This window comes from Cupressus sempervirens, chromosome 1 (assembly GCF_028749045.1).
Source record: "Cupressus sempervirens isolate cs-2001-9-10 chromosome 1, ASM2874904v1, whole genome shotgun sequence".
NCBI lineage: Eukaryota > Viridiplantae > Streptophyta > Pinopsida > Cupressales > Cupressaceae > Cupressus > Cupressus sempervirens.
The window spans coordinates 131,864,720-131,880,298 of NC_143118.1; the positions used below are offsets into that span (position 1 = coordinate 131,864,720).

At 34.7% G+C, this 15,579-nt stretch overlaps 1 protein-coding gene across 1 annotated transcript in view; it reads left to right on the top strand.

The window, feature by feature from the left end:
* The window catches only part of LOC149576517 (uncharacterized), a 115,644-nt gene extending 103,338 nt beyond the window's left edge, over positions 1–12,306 (top strand). Inside the window, exons 12-18 of the mRNA XM_089817600.1 lie at positions 5,070–5,177; positions 5,274–5,372; positions 7,530–7,619; positions 7,862–7,946; positions 8,689–8,819; positions 8,909–9,114; positions 12,084–12,306. Coding sequence (XP_089673726.1) covers positions 5,070–5,177; positions 5,274–5,372; positions 7,530–7,619; positions 7,862–7,946; positions 8,689–8,819; positions 8,909–9,073 — 678 coding nt within the window. The 3' untranslated portion in view covers positions 9,074–9,114; positions 12,084–12,306. The remainder of the gene's footprint in view (positions 1–5,069; positions 5,178–5,273; positions 5,373–7,529; positions 7,620–7,861; positions 7,947–8,688; positions 8,820–8,908; positions 9,115–12,083) is intronic.
* Positions 12,307–15,579: the final 3,273 nt, after the last annotated feature.

A 15,579-nucleotide genomic window follows, 5' to 3' on the forward strand; every position in this document is an offset into this window, starting at 1 on the left:
ACTGCTCAAGTGAATCTGACCCATTAGAAGATCTATCATGTATTCCAAGTGACTCCAATGTCAAAGTAGAAGGCAACCCTGTGACCATGCTCTGCTGGTTAAGCTGATGCAAGTAGTGGAAGTTAAGATGGCCAAACCGCTCATGCCATAATCTGCTCACATCATTAGAGTGAGTGAGTGAAACAGTCAAAGGAGGATCAGGAACAAAGTGAGAAAACATATAGAGTCATGATTGATGATCTACTCTCCCAACTACAACTGTAGAATCATTGTGCAACTCACGTATCTCCACTGAATCAAGAGTGAACTCAACCCGCTTGCCTAAATCTGTATGAGTAATCTGGTGTACCGATAGGAGATTAGTTGACAATGAGGGTACACAAGGAACATCATGGAATGTGCCATCCCCCGCATCAATAGATCCTCTCCCACACACCTCAACAAGAGTGTTATCACCCATCAAAATAGAAGGCAAAGTACACGGCTCCAAGGATGCAAGTTCTTCCTTAGATGAAGCCATGTGGTGTGAAGCACCTGAATCAAGAACCCAAGTGGATGGTGAGGAAGCAACTGCAAAAAGGGCCTTGCCCTTTCCTCTCCCCTTGCTGTTTTCTTTTTCCTTGTTAGACCCTTCATTAGAACTTTGTTTGATAGACTCAGGAACACTGATATTATTCTTCTCAAGAATGTATGTCAAGTGATCAAGTTGTTTCTGCAAACATTTATGTTCATCATGACCAGGTCTTTCACAATAGACACATTTGACCTTTTCTTTCTTAGGCTTATCGCCCTTGGAAGATGGTGTATCAATAGGTGTTTTTGAAGAAATCGATATCTGATCCTTCTTCTCCTCGCTATTCTTTTGTTTCTTATCCTTACTATTGTTGTTACTACTTTGTCCTTGTTGTTCTTTTGTGCCTTGGTTGGCAGCCAATGCATGTGACTTAGAGGACTTAAGAGTGCCCATCTAGATTAGCTTGTCCTGTTCTCGAGTGAGATTGACATCAAAATCATCTAAAGATGGCATGGTGAATTGAGTACCAAGTGCACCCTTAGTAGCATAGAAGGTAGAGACAAACACAGAATATTTTGAACTTAGCTTAGAGAGAATACTAAGAATCAATTGTTCATCTTTCTTTTCAATTCCACATTGTTTTAACTACAGCCTTAGTGATTTCAATTTGGTGAAGAAATCTTGGATTGTGTTGAAATTGCCTGGACTCAAACTAATTAATTCATTTTCCAACATATGACCCCTCATTGAATCTTTTGTGCCAAATAGTGTTTCTAGCTTTGTCCATACTTCATTTGGTGTATCCAAAGACTCAATGTGAAATAGCAAGTCAGGAGAAACAGACAAACACAATGTTCCAAATGCCTCATCACATTTGTTAAACCAGTTAGGCTTTTCTTCATCTTTAGCAGGTTTAGTTTCAAGTGCCATAGTTATCCTATTTAATCCAGCTTTCCTTAAGTGAATTGTCATGCGTGATTTCCACCCAAAGTAATTGTATGGAGTTAGGATGGGCATATTTGTTTGATCCATGATGAAGAAATGCAGAGAAGAAATGCTAGAAAGAAGAGAACCCAGCCACGACAATGCCCCCCCTCTTTACTCAATCAAAGAACCCCCCCCAAAGAAATATGATTTGGCACTTTATTTTAGTGCGTTTACAACTACCACTAGAAAGAAATACTTAGTGGTCTTGATTTCAATGTATTACAAACCCTCATGAAGAGCATATGCTAAAAGTGAAACTTGGGCACAATAATCAAGGAAACAAATAGCACCACTGCGATCTACTCGAAAAATCATGCACTTTCAAAAAAAGAATCGCTTCGATACGAGGTCGTATGAGAAAGTTATGATCTTCCGAAGTTTCCAAAACGAGAACTGTGCACAGTCACGGCTGAGAATCTGCAATTTCTTAAGAATTCATGCATGAAAATCAAAAAACAACTCCACTAGTGGATAGAGCACAAAAAAATAGCCAAGTTCATAACAAGAATCATCAAAATCGGAGTCCGTATGAGAAAGAACGAGACATTTGAAAACTGCATTCAAATCTGCGACTGCCATTGGAGAGGGGTATTGCTGTAGCTTTCCGCGCTAGATCCTGCAAAATATACAGCTTGCATGCAAAATCTAAAAGATACCCAGATGGTTTTTCGGGGCTGCGAACAAAACCCAGAAAGCGTTTTTCTTTTTGATGTACAAAAGATGCTGTTGTAGTGTAAATTGGATGCCTTTAACAGTAAAAAATGGCTCCAAAAATTAAAAAACGACCCCAGCAACCAAAATATGACATGCAAATGCTGGATCAGCTTCTTAAGTCCATCAATGGTATGTTGGAACCTGCAATACTGATTGAAAACTTCAAATATGCAAGTTGGTTGTCAGATTTGAGATTGAAACCTCAGAGAAAAACCGTTTTTGTCAAAACTTTTCTGATTCTCAAGATCATCCAAAGATGCAAGAGAAGAGCATACTTCGTTTTTCAAAAAACTACAATAAAGTTTATTAGCCCCTCTCGAATCTCTCAAATAAGGAAACTAAAATCTACTCTTGCACATAGAAAAGCTCTGATACCATGTTAGAATCTGATAAGATTAATAACCCAGAAAACTAGTGCAAAGAATAAATATCTAAACTATGAATGCAAATGATACAAAATCAAAATAGCATCATAGAGTTAGTCTCCAAGAGAGCAATGCAAATGCTGGAAGCAAAATAGCATTAAGAGGATGCAAAAAACAAGAGATACAAATACAAGCCAGGTAGCATGTTTATATAGGCTAGGAAGAGGGAGGAGGTGGCAACACCAACCAATGAGGAGCAACCATCTATCGGACTAAAGATAGCAAAGTATCTTCCCAAGATAGCTAATGGATGCTCACATGTAGGAAGGTGACACCTCACAACCATTCACCTAATAAGACATGCTTTATTAACCTAAGCGAGATTATTAAAAGTGTAGGAAAAACCTAGCAAAATAGGAAAAATAAAAAACTACACTAACAAACACAATCAAGTGTAGATGCACAATAAATTTTAGCCAAAGCAACAATTTTACAAAATTGCATAATTAAAGCATCTAATTAATTTCATTAAAATAATCTATTTAAATCATTCATTAGCACAATAGTAAAAGATTATTGTAAGAATGATGTAAATACTCATAGCACAATCACATCACAAAGAAAGATCATTAGGGTTGCATCCATTAGGATGACTTACAAAACTCCATTGGGAGAGGCACTAGAAAATGGATATCTTTTTAATTACCCATAATCTTTTAAATATGGCACATGAAAGCAGCAAAACTGAGAAAGGGCAAATACGCCATATGACATCCATCACGAGACGATAGTGAATACCACACAAATAACAGAAGGAACATGCTTGGGGCCTGAGAAAGGAGTTTTAATGGATGATTCACACCTTCTCTCAAGATAGACACACGTGATACCAAAAATAAGGGAGCTGAATAATAAACAACATATGTGAACAATAAAACACCCGAAGGATGGTGAAGCGACATCAAGACCAAAATACATCATCAAGGTAAAAGAGAATAATTTTTTTTTACAAGATCTACAAATTTCAAGATTCTTTCATGAGTTGTTATCAAACTTGGCTCTGATACCATGGTGATACTCTGATACCATGTTAATGCTCCGATAACATGTTGACGGTTTGCCCAAAAAATAATGATAAACAACAATAAGAAAAGTAGAATACAAAAACACGAAAACACAAGAGATCAACCTAGGAAAACCCTTCCACTTGAAGGGAAAAACCCAGCCACACCTGGAAAACATCACTTTTATTGATTATAAAATGTTCAAATACAATGCTTTAACTTGATACAACACATCTACAAAGCAATCTGATGTATGTATAAAATTGTGAGACACTTCATATCCAACTGAAGGTCCCTTTAATTTCTAAAAATAAGTTTCTTCATATTTCCAGATGCATGCCTCTTTCCATGACATGACTCCACATATAATCCTGTCTCAAATATTATCATAAATATCTTCTTCAGCTGAAGATGACCACAACAGTCATATTTCTATTTCATAAAATCAGAGATTTAAGATCTCTATTGCAGCTAAAATCTTCAACAAAATTGACATTTTTTGAGGCTTGAACAATTTGCTTGAATGGAGGATTATATTGAAAGCCCCACCCATTTTGGCAAATCTCAATCCTAGCGAATTGAGATTTGTGATCAATTGTTAATGGTAAGATGAAACACAGTCCCTTAGTATTTAACTTGAAGCACGTTAAGATATAAGGTGTGTTATAAAATCATATACCTAAGTTGACAATTTAATATTATTGCAATAGCCAAATGAAATAATAAAATCCCCCTTTGGAGGGAGCCAATATGATTTGTGATATTTGATTGACAGTAAGAGGAAGCATGATTCCTATCTGTGCTTTGAGGCTGAAACATCCTTGATGAGGAAGGTAGATAATATACCTAAATTTGGTTTTGGCCATATGGAGAGGCACATCCATATAATGTCGTCCCTTTATTGTTTATCTTATGTTCAGAGTAAATTCGTTTAGCATAACATGATCTTGTACGAGGGAATATTTATATAAAAGATAGTTGCAACAATTTTAACTAAAAGCTGGGATGAAATAGAGTTTTGTGGGTTACTACAGTATTATCTTGTTAAATACCAATCACAATGCAGGTGCATCTCTAAGCCTGAAAGTGCAAGCAAACAATACTGTTCTAATGGAAGTGTGAAAAAAACAAACATTCTACTGAAGAAAGTAGGAAAGATGATATTATCTTTGATGCCGGCCTAGGCAATTTATACATTGATTTTTGCAACTGACAATTTTTGACAAATAGAAGCCCCTAGTGCTGTTGCAAAAAAGATTGTACTATCATTTTTTCTGCTGAAAATGAAAGAACCAATATATTATTATTGAATGCAATTTGAACTGAAGTAATGAACCCTATGATAGGTAAATTGCCTGTATTAATGCATAATTAAAATTCTTTAGTTTCTTACTGTACGTGTTTTGGTTCTCCTGATTTTTACAGCAACCCTTCTGTGAGAGATGGAAATTAATACATACAGAGATATATCAACCACGGACAGATGACATTAAATCAAATAGACATTATCGCTATGATACGGAACTATTTCGGGTAAAAAAATTTTGCTTCAGTAATTGGATGCATTCATTTTGTGTCTGTTAGACGGTATTCCCTTTTCAAGGATTGAATGAGTTCACTATCACACAGGTTAGAAGAAAGGATTTCTGGATGCTCTCAGCTGTTGGTAAACTACTGAAGGATTTCATTCCAAAGCTGTCACATGAAGCAGATGGTCTAATCTTTCAGGTAAACATAATAATGTATGTATGTATGTGATATAATGTTAAATGTATCCATCTTTTCTTTTCTCGAAAAGATTTTTAAACCTTTAAAGCCACACAAACCTTCATGGTGCACACGTTTTCATATTTTTTTCTAAAGGCAAATAGCAATGCTTACGAAGCCTTAGAAAAAGAGTTTATGCAGTGTCTAAGGGTATGTCCTCATGCAGCTACTTAGGTTATTTTGTCTTGCAACCACAGTTCAAATTCTTGAGGAGCTATTTGTGGAGCTGGTGGCTTTGTGAATATTTAATTTTGCTGCTTATCACTAAGCAGTCATCTTAAGTTGCATTTTTAAATGATGGAGGCAAATAAAAGGGAGGGGAATAAATTTGTGGGGCCACCTGTATCTTTTCCCAAAATGCAATTGCTTCTTATATGGAGCCCCTCTATTTTTGAAGCTTATTTCAATTCCTAAGCAGTAGCTTTCCACTGAAATAGGGAAATAGTCAAATTTATCTTTTTCCCATTATTAAAAAGTTCAACATGTTGCTTTTGCCATGAGATAAATGAAAAAATGATTTTTTGGTGAGTCTTGGCAAGTGCTTGCTAAAACTAGTGTGTTTTTTAAAATATCGGGAAAAAACTCAGCAAGTGAACCTTGCCAAAATCTGTGTGTTTTTAAGAATGTCTGGAAGAAACTTGGCAAGTGAACCTTGTCAAAACCTGCACTGCAAAATAAAGGCGAGTACTTGGCAACTTGTTTGACTATTTGCCAAGTATAAAATCTTATAGGGTCCTTAAATGAGAAGTATGTTATCTGTGATGTTTTAATATATAGACGGTTAAATTGTGGAAATGAAATTTTTTTGAATTATATTATGGAAGAGCAGTGTACTCGTGCACACGAGGAAGGTGTACAATATCAGTCAAATGATTTAATTGGTTGAAACTTTAACTTTATAAACCAAGGAATGTTCGGTTTTGAAAACAACATTAATGAACTTGTTGATAGCTGTGGCATCAATTAGATAGAACAGTCTTGGACTTGCTTTCATGATCTGACCTGAAGTCATCTCCAAAAGAATGACTGACATCCTCAACTGTCCTGGAGGAGCTTCCTTCAATTTTGTTTTAAAAATGATATCTGGAAATGAAAATCATTAGCTTTAGAGGGCACAGATGTGGGGATCTTATACTATTTTGTAAGAAATGTTGGAAAAGGCCACTTGTCAATAGCCCTATTCTAGACAAGAATAGATTTCCACAATCAGATAAAGTATGAAGATGCGCATTCTGGATTCGATTGTGTGACATTTTTTTTTTTTTTTTTTTTTTAAAAAAAATTTGCATCAACGTTTCGAATCACACTCTGTGATTCATCATCAGGATATTCTAGTTTGGAAGAAATGTTAGAAGAGACTGCTTGTTAATAACCAACCCTAGAGAATACCCATATTCTAATTCATAAGAAATGTCGGGAAAGCATGCTCAGAAATAATTTCAGAATCTAAAACATTTGATGCTTTACAAAATGATGCACATAATGTAAATAGTTATACCATGGACAAAGATGATAGTTTAGTGCAATGAGAAATAGAGTGTCAAACCTGTAGGCATACTAAGCATAAAGGAGCTTTGTCAGGAAAAACGTGTTACAAACCAAAGTATATTCACTCCATCTTTTCACACCGTTATTTTAAGCTGTTTAGCTGTATCACTTGATGCCCTGCATCAGCTTATGGATTTTAATTAGATTAATGAGAAAATAGTTAAACACTTACCTTCAAAATTAGGGAATCCAAAATAATCTGTGGTATTGAATATATCATAACAAATCTTAACAAATAAAGGCTTGCATTAAATTATCAGACCATAAGCTGAAAATTACTTGGCCAAGTTTCTTCTGGGTAACCTCAATCCCTTCATAGTTGTTCAAATCAATTATGGAAATTTCTGCTCATCAATAAAACAATTTTTTAAGCTTACAAACACCAGCTTAATTTTCATTCATAAAATTAATCTTGTATAATCTTTGTGTTTAATGATGGAGCGTGTCCCATATAGGAGGCAACACCTATAGCCAGAGATTGAAAGGAATTTTTACTTATAGTAGCAAAAGGTACTTTGTTAGCTCTTTGGTTCCTATGTAACTTTTTGGCTGATAAGACATATTTTGCAGGGTTGGGATGATCCATATGTTCCACGCACACATGATGGTCTTCTTAAATGGAAATATGCTCACATGAACTCTGTTGATTTTCTTTTTGAGGTATACATCTGTTTTTTCCTCTGTTGGATGGACCTAGTAGCAGGTTGTAAATTACTACTTCTAGCAGTGCATCTGCAACTTCTTATTTGGAGCTGTGATGTACTGAAAGGTTAAATGTTACTAACTATAAGATTAACTATCACTTTGGGCCTTTAGGACCTTGTGCTGTACAATTTGTTTCCGTACAAATATTAGAAACTATATTTCCACTACATATTCTAAAATATTTTGAGCTTGAGCAGGTAGGGGAAGGAAATCGTCAATCAATGCATCTAATAGACAAAGGAAAGAACCGAAAGTTGGAAGGAGCTCGCGTCACATTTCCAGGTTTAAATCCTAATATAAATATTGTCCTGTAGAGGCACAATGTATATGCTTGTGTTCTATTTCTTTTATATTATTTAATTAGCATGCTATGCTTATAGTCTTCAGGCTACTAGGCATGCAAGTGGTTGTCCACTGTCTACTTATTTTATTGTATTTTGATCTTAGAAAACTCTTCAATTAAGATTCCTTGATATGTGAATCCTTCTTTATAGATATTATTTAGTTTTTGGTGCAAGGAAGAAAGGAAGGTGTGAGGTTTGAACAGAACTTGTATTTAAATTTTCGAGTTTCATAAGCCAATTGATTATCCATATATGCTGCAAGTCATTCTTTGTTTTGGGTCTAGGATGGGATATGAATGAGGATGATTCCAAGAGATTAAATTGTTTTGCACACCAGTTAGTCTATTAAATAAAATAAAATGAATGTTGGTCTTTAGAATTTCTAGAAGGGTATTAGAGCTGTAATTTTGTTGAGATGCCACTTTTTAAAAAAAATTAGTTGTTTTGTGGTTGACAAATTGACTGTGAAATAATTGCAAGCTAAGCTGTGTGCTTAAGACGTTGATTTATTTTGATTATACAGTTATATGATGGTATCACTCCCATACAATGGGTATGGACTCACGAAAATATGTAAATCATTCTTTTGAATGCAATAAAGTAAATCTCTGGTTTAACACCAACTTTGAGGCAGCAAAAGCATGCTTTTTTATTGACTGATGTCATCTATTATTTGATAGGGGATCAAGATCCAACAGGTTTGTCTGGGAAAATTATTGAGTGTTCATGGAATCCAAAAGAACAGTCCTGGGAATATATGCGTGTTAGGGCAGACAAGCCTACACCAAATGGATGGCATACATATATGAAGGTTTATCTATAAATTTAACTACTTTTTATACGTATTCTGTTTTCACAGGTTAAATTCTGTATCTTTAAATGAGGCACATGATTTTGCAGGTGATGCGAAGCATAGAAGACAATATTACCGAAGAGGTTCTTTTAGGTGAGATTGAAGAGATTATATGTCTGCCAATGTATGCTGAGCGGATAAAACGGGAGCAGAAGATGCAGCAGAAACAAGCACAAGCACATGCACAAGCACAGGCAAATAGGAAGAGATGATTGTAGGTTATCCTAAAAAAGTGTCACTGTCTGCTCATCAGGTAACCTTAATGTATATCTAGTTTAAGAAACATTTCTTTATTTTTTTAATATGACGTCTTCCTCTTTTTTAAGAATGAGAACTGCAAACAAAAGGCATTTTTGGCTATCAAAAGTTTTGACCAGAAACAAAGTTATTTTTTGACTGTTATCTTTCCTATTTGGTTTAAATTGGCACTGTTAATTCATGAGCTACTAGATTTTTTGGTCACCACATTTTTGAGCTTGAATTGTGAGTGATAGACTGCAAGTTCTGATATAAAATAAATCGGAAGTAACGTGAATTGCCGCGATTCAGGCGATATCGCAATCTGACTTAAGGCATGCGATTCATGGTGAGTCGGTGAATCAGCTTGCCGATTTTTGTGCCAAAATTGCCTGAATCGGCGATTTTTGTCAAAAAAATTGCCAGAAATCGGCAAAATTGGTCCCAAAAATCGGCAAGTTGGTAAAAAATTGCCAAAAATCACCAATTTTAAAATCTTTGAATTTCAAGGATTTTTTTTACCTCGCCGATTCATAGGCGATTCACGATTCGAGTAGGCCTTGCTGATTCCGATCCGAGTCCAATTTTTGGTTCTTATTAAATCCACAATAATGTCTCATTGGCTATTCTAAATCACTTATGTTTTGTGAAAGGGTTGTACCATGGGACCTTTACTTCAAATTTGGCCATTTCATGGCCAGTGCTAGACTATAATTTGGCTTTTGATGAAATTAATGTTGCCCTAAAATAAAAACTTGTTAATCATGGGCACGAAATTGTTTTCCTTATGGGAGTTGGAAACTAATCTGATGCAAGCAGATTGGGTAATTGTAAAAGCGGATTATTAAGAATGTGATCAGGTGTGGGGTTGTCTGGCATATTCTATGGATGAATGGAACAAATTCAGCGGGGGAAACTTCTATCTCTAATTGCATTAAAATTCAGTTTGCTGTGCACTATTTTTTGTGGATCTGCCTTAGACATTTATTATCCTTGAAGAAATCAGCATGTGTTGCATAGAGAATATTTCAAATGCTAGATATCTTAGTGGTTGGAAGGGTTTCAAGAGATTTATAGCCCTGTTAGCAAGGAGCTTGTCAAATTTTGCAGGAGGCTTAAGTGGTTTCATATGGTTGTTGCAGGGGTCCAATTTTTTTAACAAGAAATAAATATTAGGAACTCAAAAGAAGTAATAGATTCATTAACATTAACATTCAAGCATATGCTGGAACAAAGAGCTTACAACACAAATAGTAAGTTTTGAGCCTCGGGAGGTCTTGGGTTTGAGTCTACTTGAGTTTAACGTATAATAATAATTAATCTCAACAAATAAATAACATAGTTCAGGCTTTGGCCCACTACCCATCTTAAAAAGAGTATGCTCGGACATTAAATTAAACTGTGGAAGACTAGCGTTTTTGGAAACAAGCTGAGAGTCAAAGCTCAACTCCATTAAATCTCGTCAACTCCATAATTTTCATGTAAAAATAAACTTATTTCATAGCAAGATGATATTCCTTGGATGGTCTTGACCATTGTTGTGTGACATGTTTATTATGCTGAGCGTGATCTAGTAACCAAATTAAAAGCAATGTGGTCATCACTCCTATTAGTAAAGACGTGTAGGAGTTGTTTGAAATTTGTAAAGATGTGAATTTTGAACACTAGAACTTTTGGAACCGGAAAGGTAAATGATATGATATGATATGATAGATTTTAATGACGTCCACGAGACTAAAGTAGTCTATGGGACCCATGCAATCGCCCTCCCGAGTCAAGAGCCAAACTAGTCAGTTGCAAAGTTTTGGTTAACTTGTCTCTTCTTCTCTGAATTTTGATAATCAACTCCGCTGTTCTCTTCACTTGATCTTCCTCAAATAAATAGTTGAAGTCCTTGTTCTGCAAAATTTTTGTATAATCAGATCTGATGTCGTTGTAAGCCAAGCATTCCATGACAAAGTGTTGCTCTGTCTCCACTGTTCCCATATTGCAAAATAAACATGTTCTGTCTGCCCACTCTTCCTTTGGAACTTGCCATCTACCAGTTTCACATCGCAGCTGATGTGAACTAGTTCTAATTTGTGCCATCAACATTTTTGCTTTCCAATTAATAGGTGCCCTTATATAGGCCTTTTCATCATGACTAGAAGTGGGATTAAATTCTTTAATGTAATAAGATTTTTCCTCCCTATGTGTCTTGTCCACAGAATATTGCGAAATTTTTCATTGACAAACTTTTTTATTTCTTTAATGTTATCCGGGCAAGCTTGGATGTTGATATCCCATTTTTGCATCCATTTGTCATTTTGTTTCATCCATGTGCTTTTCCGCCTCACAAGTTTTTCCTCTATTACCAACTTGGGCCAACGATATGTTTCTAGACCTTGGGTTTTCTTTAAATAGCTTAGTATTCAGATCAATGCAACGGCTTCTGATGGAAAGGAACCCACCTCCGCCAAAAGGATTTCATACGGAACTGTGGTCTTGACTTTAAGATTGCATGTGATAAAGTGTTTTTGAATTCTTTCAACTTGCCGCCATTTCTGTTTGGACATACTACCGCCCCACACTTCACATCCGTATAGAATAACCGGAGTGACCAGCAAACCAAACAGAGTTTTCATGGTCATCCAATCCCATAATTCTGCGTTCCTGTACTTGTTTTGTAAAGAGTATAACGCCTTCCAGCCCCCTTGGATTCTTTTCGATCTACAAGTATCCCAGTTGAGTTTGTTATGAAAATCGATGCCCAAGTATTTGTACTCTTAAACAAATAAGACAACGGTGATTGTGATGTTGAAGTCTTGAAAAGTATAAATTAGTGTACCAATAAAAATAATAAAATAATATTTTCAAGTTTGCTACATCAATCTTCATTTCATTAGTATTACCAATTAATGCTCAATGTTCATTCGTTTATTTTGATAAACAATACATGGTGAAGAATGTGTCACAGCGAGTGATACTGTTTTATTTGCCTTCCAGGTGTCAAGGGGGAGGCTGAGTCTTTTTTTTAAATGCTCGAAGGAACACGGGTGACCGAGGAGTGGAGTGGGCGGTGTCAATCAACAACCCAGTTAGCATTAGAACCCAAAAAATCTTCATACCTATATTGATGTGTGCCAACTGTGATGAATGAAGCACAAATGTATACATCCCCTGTACTATATGATTTCAAACAATATATTTTTAAAATTTTCTTTTCCCATTCTCCCTGAACTTCATTTTTAAAAATGTCTGTAATTATGAGGTTTCCTTTGCTTTGTTTTAATTGTATTTAATTTCATTCGAGTAAAGTTCTATTCAATATCATTGATTTAGCATGTCGTTAGAAATTTGTGTTGAGAAAATATAACTGCAGGAGGCTTTATGAAATAGAGAGGTCGCGTTTTACTTGCTACTCGTAACAGTTCACAAATTTTTTGTTATGATAATTACGAGGAATGTTATATACAGTGAATATCAAGGACAAATCTTATCATTCATATGGTTGACGTAATCAGAATTTCCAACATAACATACAAAATTCACGTTTTCATATCTACGGAAAATTTCAACACGCTAATGATAATAGAAGACAACACTTTCAATGACAGCGGTGGAATCAATTATATCATAGTAAGCATCGGACTTTTAATTCCGGATTAATGCAAAAAAAAGTATTGGATGTACGATAGTGATATTGTGCTTTAAAATGTGTAACGTCTCGGTGTTGTGAACTCGGAAGAATCTAATTGGCATATGAAATTGTTTACTGGTCATTTAAGAGGGTTATTACGTGTATAATGTTCCCATTTCTTTTCTGGTGAACTGTTTTTGAAATGTTCTTGATAAATATAAATGGGTATTGAAAGGATCATACACTTTATACATCAAACATGATAGCTGGAAATCAGTATACCAATCTTTCAAATTGTATTAACACAATTGGCAAGTATAAGTGTACATGTTCCCTTTAATTTTGGTGAATTGTTTTTGGAATGTTATTGATGAAAATAAATTGGATCAAATATAATAAAATATAATTAATTCAAGGCCCACAATTGTGCAAATCATAATTACGATGTCAAACATAGAAGAGCATCCAAGGATTTGGTTTGAAGAATATTAGATCCTACCTTGTTTAATCTTGCAACCTATATCTTTGGTGTGATTAAATGTTTTTAAGTTTCTTTTATAGTTCAGAACACCAGCCATAGTTTTGGGGTTGACATATGGTGACAATTTTCATTTTCAGGAGGCACTAAATTGCGCTACAAACGAGGCATACATATTTAACCCCCCAATGAGATTTAAACTTGTCACTTCCTTTCGAAGAGCCCAAGTTCTCCATCACTAGACCAACTCATATTAGAGAATAGATTTGAGAAGACCACCTTCTATCATCAAACAATTATATAGGCAATTCAATTACATTGACGCTGAGGGTATAACAAGTGTGGTGGTAATAAAAATTTGGCCAATCATATTAAACATCTTGGGGTACTAACCAATATGAGTTGATGGAAGTGTGACAATGTGCCTCTTCAAAGTTGCAGCAAATAAATGAAAAACCTTGTTATCTTGGGACTTAGTCATTTGAGCATTCCAAAATCATTCAATTAGGCCTTGGCATTGGCAACTAACATTTGGATGGTAGGTGGTTAATAGCAAAATCATAAAAACAATATCTTTGTGAAGAACCCTGGGGGTACCTATATCTAGTATAATACATGCAATTGAAGTTCTAATCTTCAAAAAGCAACTAATGATCTTGTGATTATAGATGAAGATTGATAAGTTTAATTTTCTTTTGATATTGATTGATTTAAAGAGATTGAAGTTAATAGACTAAGGCTTCAGTGAGAGATGGTGTTACTTATGCATCCATGATTTATCACCAAGCACAAAATTCCTTTATTTCTAAGAGGCAACATTTCAATGAAATTATTCTTGGCCCATTGAAATAGTTTGATCTCGACAACAATAAAAAGGCTTGTAACATTCAAATATCTATTTTTTTGTAGTGCTTCTCTAATTTGATTTATGCAAGTCGTCCAAATGGATGCTATTGTGATGCCCTTCATTTGAGAGTGATCTTATCAGGACTCATAAGTGGTCTACACCCTTTGGGTAATTTGATTATGTTATTGTATTAGTAGGTTGATTATGCTCGCGCTTGATTTATGAGATTATGATGTATTAGAGGGTTTCATTTGTGCCTGTGGTTAGACAGATCAACATGGTTTCACAATGATGCTTTGTGATTGCCTTAAGTTGTGAACAATAAGTTTATTATGTAGTACTTGTCCTATTGCACTTGACCAAGTTCTTGTAGCAATGTTTACTCATGCATTTTACCATGTTGACTTATATGCTTATGGTGAATAATGTTGTTGAGTAATTGTTATTACTTTCATTATTAAATGCTTAAAATAAGTAGAAAATACGTTAGTTACATTAGGATTTATGGACTACGGTGTTATGAATATTTATCTCATCTCCTTTAGTAAACTTATGCAAATGGATTATTTAAATAAAATTAATTAGATGCTTTATCATTTAATTACACATAATTATTGCTTTGACTATCATATATTGTGCATCTACATTTGATTGTGTTCATTTATTGTGCATGACATATGTTCCTAGTAGTGGCAAATGGAGTTAGTGATTTCAAGCTTTCATGTTAAGTTGATATTGTCCTTGAAAGGCCGATACATCTTTATATTGATTATTTTAACCTTTCGATAATTGGCAAATTAAGATTTAAAATATATTATGTGTGCATTTAGGGTTTCGTAGTGGTTGCAAAAGATGCTAATTAAATGTTGATTTGATGGATTTTATTTAATTGGATTTGCATGATTTAGTTTGATTATTTTAATATTCTAATTTATAAATCACTTTTATAAAAGTGCTTATAATAGGCAAAAGTGAGTTTCTATTCTCACTTTTCACTTGGTTATTTCATAGTTCAGAGGAAATTCCTCAAAATCCTCTTATGAGAATTCAATGTTTTGTTTGTTGCGAGAGTTTGGCTTGGTGGATCTTTGCAAAGTCGGTCTCTTGGATTTGTACTGGGATTGCTTCGCTTCTTATTTAGTTATGTTATTTTACGGTGGTATTTCTTGTTTTGTCCTTGTGCTTGCCCTTGTTATTTTACGATTTATTTAGTTTTAGTCAATTTTATTTCCCATTATTTTGCTAAATGTTGGGGAGTGGAGAGCAAGTGTTCCTCTCCATTTTTATGCAATTCTATCACTAGGTTGGATGGGTGTGAGCGTTCTACGCTTTCAACATGTGGGTTTGTAAGTTTTCTTATTGTTATGTTGTCGAAATTTCGTAAGTGTCTTGATCTAAGATTTTATTTGAAAAATGTAATATTGGTTGGATTTATAACAATTGGTTTTAAGTTGAACTATTTATTTGATGTTTGATTTTTGGGTGTTTATAACATTGTCTTGTTTTGTGTGTCGTATGGTTTTCACCCCATTCATTT